This window comes from Diplotaxodon limnothrissa, linkage group LG4, assembly GCF_057381915.1.
Source record: "Diplotaxodon limnothrissa isolate DT_005_m linkage group LG4, D_limnothrissa_male_GT1.1, whole genome shotgun sequence".
NCBI classification, from domain to species: domain Eukaryota; kingdom Metazoa; phylum Chordata; class Actinopteri; order Cichliformes; family Cichlidae; genus Diplotaxodon; species Diplotaxodon limnothrissa.
The window spans coordinates 14,136,789-14,144,550 of record NC_140599.1 but is presented as its reverse complement, the minus strand read 5'-3'; the positions used below and the strand labels follow the sequence as shown (position 1 = coordinate 14,144,550).

The following is a 7,762-nucleotide window of genomic DNA, read 5'->3' as shown; positions in this document are numbered from 1 at the left end:
CTTCACCAAACAAAGGCTCTTCTCTAAAGTCTCTTCTTAATGTCAATACAGAACCAGTTCTATAAGTCTGGCCGTACACACCAATACTGTGTGACACAAAAACAGTACTAGTCAGAGAAAGGTCTTGTTCAAGGGTTAACCTCAAGTTGTCTAACAAGACATCTGCTTTTTTCAGTGACCCCACACTAACTAGATAGGCATTGGGCACATCCATTTTCTTAGCTAGATTATCACTATGCTTATAGTGATACATGTGTTGAACCTGATGTTTAAAAGCCAATGTTTTTGACACATTTTTGAAGTTACAAACTGAATGTGCTAGTCTTTTAAATGGATTGTGCTTGGATTCAAATCGCATACACCAAAGTTTAGACAGAGGTCCAAACAAAACCATCATTCTTGGATAATGTATCATAAAATGATGTTTCGGAATAAGATTTGTGGCATACAGCTGTTTGAAAAGAGTATGGTGCTCTATTATCAGTTCTTTTAAGAATACTGCAAGTCCCCTTGTAACGACTGGTGCAAAGATGATACTGCATATCTCTCTCAGTAAAATAAATAAATGCCAATGTTGACTTTTTCGGTCTACACAATCTCCCAACAAAAAGGGCAAGACCAGTAAAAGGCACCACATTTGAGATGCTGTCTGTTTTAATGCACTCTCACTGTTTCTCAAGTTCATTATAACACTTGGCTTGTTTTTAATGTCTCCATATCCATATTGAAAACTGGAAATCCTCTCATTTAGCTGTTCCAAAGTCAACAACTTCTCCTCATAAATGAAATGGCGAAGCATTAACTTAACCTCTAAAGGGGCTACACCTTCAAGTACATCATGCATGATATCAACACTTATGTTTTGTGTTACATGAAAATACTTAAGGTTATTCAGACAGGAGTCCTCTTTTACACCAGTTTTGCTTGGTTCGTTTAAGCTGACATGTTCCTGATAACTGTCTTTGGTGCGCAACTCAACTTTGTCTTCATCATATATCAACTGTGCATCTGCTTTGTCAATCATGCAAAACTGACAGAATTTGTTTGCAGAGAAACTTTCAAGGTAGCCACAAAGTGAATGAATTGCCAAATTATCTGCTGTTAACACACAAACTGTACCATATAGTTGATGGCTATGACCTTTTAAATCCACAATTAGACCAGAATTTTCAAGAAATCTCAAGTCATCAAGAAGTGGTTTCAAAATCTTGTCAAATCCATATACCTCCCTGTCAATTGAGTTAAACAAAAGACACAGGTGAATATTTGCAAGTGAGGAATTCCACTCTGGTGGCAAATTCTTCAAGGTAAAATACACAGCTCCTAGCTTATGTATTTTTGTCTTGGAACCTAAAGGATTTGTTGTTTCAAAGTCATCAAAGTAAAGTTGCATTTGAAGAGCATCAGGGTACATTTTAAACAATGGGTGTGAGGAAAAGTGAGAGCCATCACAGTAATCACGCATTTTGGCATCAGTGTTCTTCTTATTCTGAACAAAGAAGTCCTGAATGTCCTCATGTTGGAATACAAACTTGAGCGTTTCAATGACTGATACATACTGGCATGTATCTGCTGCCAAAACCTGTTTCATCTGACCATCTTTTCTTACAGTATCTGACCTGTGACCCAGAAAGATTTCCTGTGGTTTAACAAGGGAAAACTTCTCAGTGAAGTATTTGTTCATTTTATATTTCGTGTCTACATCTTCAAATATGTTTTTAGCACTTTCAAACTCCTTCATTAATGCTTGAACAGCCTCACTGTCTTGTGGTACATCCAAGCTACTCAACAAAGCAGCAGTTGACTGTTGCAAACAGTCTACAGTTTTCTCAAGCAACTCCTTTGTACAGTTTACACTTCTTGTAACATCTGTTAAAGTAATATTTGATGATGCATACATCTGTGCCATAAAAGAAGCAGCACATTCACCAAGATCAGTATAGTTTTTTAACTTTGATACTGCACCTGCTACATCACTGGGTATCTCCAAAACATCAGGAACTAGATCATCAGTTTCAACTGAACTGTTTGATGTCTCTCCTTGGTAAGAAGGTTGAACTGAGTCAGCATCCATTGAAGATGAAGTAGAATGAGATCTATGCAGGTGCTTTGAAAATGAATTTAAGTTATAATACGTCCTTGGGCAGCCATCTTGGCTACATATAATTTTCAAGTTTTGTCCATCTGTTAAGCAGTGTATTTGACGAAGATGCCAAATGAGGTTTCTCACCTCTGTGAACAGAGACTCTCTACATTTTGGACAGGTGAACATTTTACTTGCATGCTTTAATCTGTGCAATCAGCTCCAGTACTTTGGTTTTCCTTTGGGTGGACAGCGGCAGGTCATAGACAAACTCAAAGAAGGTGAAGACGGAGCCAAGCGGTGCTGGATAGGACAAGTTACATACCCAGTACAGTTTGAAAAGCTTATCCACAGCACACGTCAGGCCATCATTCAGAGGAATGGTTACTTTATCATTCTTAGCAACAATGATGTACTGCCTGGTTGCACTCTTTAGATCACCGATGCATATCAGCTGGGGTTGGTGTGTTGTGGATGATGCTTCAGGATCACTGCAAAGCGATGCAATACTTGTTCCAGGCTTGGAGATGGGGAAGATAAAGATAGATTTTTAGAGAAGTATTCAGTGAGGTGTTGACCAATGCTTTCCTCAGGTAAATACCATGAGAACTGTACTGAATACATACCAGTGCAAAATCAACCAAGTGCGTTATAGCTGATTTAAGGCTGCAACGACTGGCACCAACTGGTGGGAGCAGGTGTGTTAACACCACAAGGGCAGTGTAACAAACCTCATCTAGCAAAGAAAAGCAAGATGTAAAATTATTCAAAATACAGAAATGTGTTATTTAATGAATTATGAGATGTACATCAAAAATGACTTTTTCTTTTGTGAATAGATGAAATCAGAAATGCAGAGGCTTAATGCACCTCATTTGGCTTATATGTGCAGCTAATAAAGTCGCCCAAGGCCACATAATTTAAATTCTCCTTACAACCATCTCCATAGACCTCATTCTCCACCATCAGTAAACATAGACATATTTCAATTCATTTACCAAAGGGTGGCATCTAACAATTTCTTTGAAAAAGAACAACAAAATTTAAAAATATAACCCCTTCTTGTATAGTTTTTCTATTCAGCCTTTAACATCCACTTACTTGTCATCTAAAGACAGTAAACAGAACTATTAATTTGATCATCCTTTTTTTCTTACTTTCTAATAGTAAACGTGAGGCGGGGGGGATGGAAAAATACCTTCAGTCTTCTCTTCAAAATCCTTCAACAGAGAGGACATTCTTGTTTCCAGGGCAGCTACTGATTTGAGTTTCGGAATGATACTGGCTTCCCATTTTCGTAAAAAGAGGTCCACCTTTCCTCCTGTAAGCTTGCCAAACTCCAAGTCCAGCTAATGGAGAGAAAAAAAGTATTTAAGTTTAAAATTAAGCATTAAATACATGAAATTAAAAGTACATTCTGCCCATTTGGTAGCTGTATGGCTAAAATCAAACCTTACAGTATCACATTTCTGTTACCCACTTCCACATCAAGCTTACCTACACAGTGAAACATAACAATTTACTTGGAGTGGTATTTGAATACAAGTCTATTATTCCTTAATTTTAGCTATGATTTGGGTCCCATCAGACCCTGAGAAAAAAAATAGGACTTTTTAGCTGATGTTCAACTTTCTAGCAGCCAATTTCTTATTTTGTCTGCGGTTTGTCCTGTAGAGCTTTTTTGCTGAAAATAGGTGAAAGCAGAGTTCGTACAAATTTAGGTGATCCTTTTGTCGTTTTTTCACTTCCACGAGCAGCACCTTCTGCATTGTCATTTGATGTCCCTACTATTAGATAGTCATTTGGTGGCACGACTAAGATTTTGGATCATTTGAAACGTGATGCTCATTGTAATAAAAGCCCAGTGAATAAAGATCCAACTCTGAAATTATAAAACTTTCAAAATATTCACTAGGAGCTCATAAACATACCTCCAAATGTATCCACTCCTGTTACATACTTTGTATGCAATACACAACTGAGTGGAGAAGGAGTACATAAACCATTACCAGGGAACCAAGCAACTTACCAGACTTGGCATGTCCAAAAACCGTGGGTACTTTCTGAATATTTCAGCAGCAGTGGGGGAGTCCTTGCTAATCCAGGCTCTGCGACTGGTGTATGTTTCCTCCATGCCTGACATGATAGTTGGAAGGTTCTCAGCTGAGGGCCGCAATCTTTTGATCAGGGTGACCCACTCATCTGTGCTGCTGGTATTCCCATCCTCTTGCCTGAGCTTCTTGTCTTCACCACAGTCATTGGTCACTTTTCGCTTCTTATAACGTCTCTGCCCCTGGTCGAGATTCCGTCTAAGGTTGCGCAGTTTAGTCTCTAGGAATCCACAATGAGAGACTGGATCATAATAATGCTCCTGAGGAAGAAAGGACAGAGGTATATGGATAACAGCTGAGCAATTTTAACTGAGAAAAAAACCCGCTCTAATAAATAATGAGATAAAGGTTAAAAGATACACAGTAAGTGGGAACAAGTGCAAGTATGTAGTGGAATTTACATTATTAAAATGCTAAATTTACTTACAAATCCTTCCCCCTGTCCTGCCACTCGGACACTCAGGGATGGAAAAGTGGTGATGATGCTTTTTGCTACAGTCAACTTCTCTGCACTAAGAGGGTAACTGGAAAATAAAGGTAACCTTTTTTTTACTCCTGTGCACTTCAACATTTTTAAAGAAAACATTCATTGCAAAATTTTAACAAAGTGCAGTAAGGTGCTATACTTACTAACCACACCTCTCCACCAAATCCCCAATGCAAGTCTTCACAAGAAGCTTCCTCGATGGCACTGACAGGGTACCTGTAGTTTCATACTCCTTAAGAATCTGTGGGGCTTTCCTCTTGAGTAGTGACTTCAGGGGTTGACTTTGTTCTTCTGTGGTAATGGTAGACTGTGTAAAGGCAACACCAGACACTTTACCTCTCTGCAATAATCTTCAAAGTCATGACAGCAAATTTCCACAGAGCATAGAAGCATGAGTTTACTCAAAAAGCTGCAGCAGAAGAAGGCGGTTTCTTAATTACCGTGATTATAACGCAATGACTAAAAGAAATTCTGAATAATAATTAAATTGATTTTATCTTCTAGTTGCTACTTGGTGAATAAATCTGATCCTGACTAATAGTTAATAACTGTTAAAACACATTTTATGACTTAGGAAACTGAAGAAATGCAAAGTGTACCTGATTTTGTCTAATCTCCCCAAGAGAGGTTTCCATCGGTGGCCCTCTGGCTGACAGGAAGATATGGAATCTATCAAAGTCCTTAACGTCTACCTCATTGTCAACATCAATATATTCCATGAAATCAGTGTTATGCTTTAGCAACCTATCAAGCACGCAGCCCATGTGCTGAGCTTGGCTTTGACCTATGATGTCTTTGGCACTGCTGACATGAAGAATTTTTTTACAAATCTCTTTCTCATCTATAAAAGTGGTTACAAGGACTTTGACAGATTCTAAGTTGTCATATTCGTGCTGAAAAAAAAAGAAACACATGGCTAAAGTGCATGGTCAAGTTGCTGTTGTTTTTTTGTTTTTTAAATAACACTGACTATTACTTCCTCATAAGGTCTGCATAAAAAAGAAACTATATCAGAGCATGTTTCCAGCAAAAAGCCTTAAAAAAGAAAGACTTTAGTTAATCATACTAAATGCAAAAACTGCTTTAACTGCTTAAAAAATAATTATCTCTGTCAATGTGAGGTATATTTCATGTTAACCAGTGATAAGTAATTATAACAAATATTTATCACAACACTACTAAATGTAGTCTATTAAGTGTGATAACAGAAGACAGAGGGGCGACATCAAACTAAAGTTACTCAGTCTTAAATTCCTATTCTGTGCTAGCAAACGAATGGTCGCGGTGATAACTACATTTGCTATATTCAGAGCTAACAACAATATTGTCATTTTACACAACACTGCAAATGTTAGGTGCTGACTCTGGCGTTGCTCATAGACACCAGAATGCCTGTCGGAGCCGCTAGCCAACTACCACACTGGTTCTAAGAGCAATTTCTGAATACTCTAATACATAAATAAAGTAAATAGATAAATACATGAATAAAGTAATACATAAAAATACTACCAAAACACATTAACTCTAATGGAGTATGGCACGAAAGCCAAGAACTAATAATAAAATTAAGAGTAGGATATGTTAGCAAGACTGTTACATTAAAGTTAGCTAGGTATAGTTAAGCAGTAATTAACTTAAACTCAAAACTCCTACATAACTCCAATATTTTATGTAAATTCACATTCTTCCAGAAACCCGGCATATTTTCAGTACATTAAGATAAACTGGTAAATGATACTTACTGTAAGGTCTGACAACATACTAGGCGACGTAACCTCCATCTTTGTCTCCTTTGTCTCAGTGGCGCGAAAGATAGCGCCCCCTTCCCGCCGCTGGTATGTCATGTTGCTGGGCAGATTTTGTTTCAATTTTCAGCATGTGTATTCTCAATTTCCTACTTTTGCTTCAATTGTATTCACATGTTGCGGTCAAAATTAAGCCTGTTCTTTGTGGATACTTATGCTTGTAGTATAGCCATGGCCATTAATTGGTATGCCATACATATTGAGAAATAAAAAATTAATCCTCTTTCAGAATTTTAGTACACCATACACACCTTGGTCCACATTAAATTATAAAATGTTTTATTTGTTGAACGTAATGAGGAAAGGATTAAGGAAAACAAACAATAACTAAACATTTTATTTATTCAGTTAATATAGTTATAATACATTGTTAATCTACAATTTATTTCACTAAACACAGGGCTAGCATCAAATTACTGAGCTGCTAATTTTAGGTCCTGTTGTTAGATTCTGAAAATAACACACAAAATGTGTTAAACTGTGCAACACATCAAGTGTGTTGAGCGTTTTACACATTTTTTCAATGTTTACACATTGTCTTACACATGTTATGTTAAAATTCACACAAAATGTGTTAATAGTGTAACAACACATTTTTTGTGTCACTTTTTAACACATCTTTTCTAAGAGTGTACCATATACGGGCTAAATGTCATTCAGACTACATCTGGCCTAGCCAGCACCTGCTGTAACCCATTTCAACCCCATCTCGTCAGTTTTTTAGCCACACCGGCTCACCATAATTGATAGCAAGCGTAACTTCGGACTACACCAGGCCCATACGACATTAGCTGATGCCTTCACTGGTGCCAAAAGTAGCCCAGATTAGGCCCTAATGAATCTTCTATCTGGGAAGTGAATGAGTGAGTGAGTGAGTGCCCGTGTGTGTCTGTATGTGTGTGTGGTCTGTCTTTGGCCCAGTTTGAATGTTGTATTCCCTGTGGGAGAGGTACCAAAACTCCACATCATATTTTTAAACTGCCCTCCCCTATCTCTGCCTCTCCCTAAATGTCTCTCTGCCTAAGACTCTGAGTCCTTTTTGCTCCCATGTGCCTATCTGTCCAGAATGAGGCTGGTCTCTTTGGGCTGAAGGGTTTTCAGCTGTTGTGCACATTGGTACATATTTTCTCGTTAAACCCCCCCCCCCCCCCCCCCCCCCAAAAAAAATAAAATAAATAAAAACAAAACAAAAAAAACCCAGACACTATTCACACCTTAAAAAACTAATTTAACAGTATGGAAAATAGTTCTTCTTGCTGACAGATGAGAAAACAAA

At 37.8% G+C, this 7,762-nt stretch overlaps 1 protein-coding gene across 1 annotated transcript; it reads right to left on the bottom strand.

The window, feature by feature from the left end:
• Positions 1 to 1,864: 1,864 nt before the first annotated feature.
• On the bottom strand, positions 1,865 to 5,512 carry LOC146633440 (uncharacterized). Its single transcript, XM_085352234.1, has 7 exons — positions 5,281 to 5,512; positions 4,825 to 4,988; positions 4,622 to 4,718; positions 4,113 to 4,454; positions 3,282 to 3,432; positions 2,710 to 2,819; positions 1,865 to 2,603 (listed from the first exon to the last, which is right to left on the bottom strand). The coding sequence occupies exons 1-7, from the start codon at positions 5,443 to 5,445 to the stop codon at positions 2,274 to 2,276; spliced, it is 1,359 nt and encodes a 452-aa protein (XP_085208360.1). The 5' UTR covers positions 5,446 to 5,512; the 3' UTR covers positions 1,865 to 2,273.
• Between the last annotated feature and the right edge of the window lie 2,250 nt (positions 5,513 to 7,762).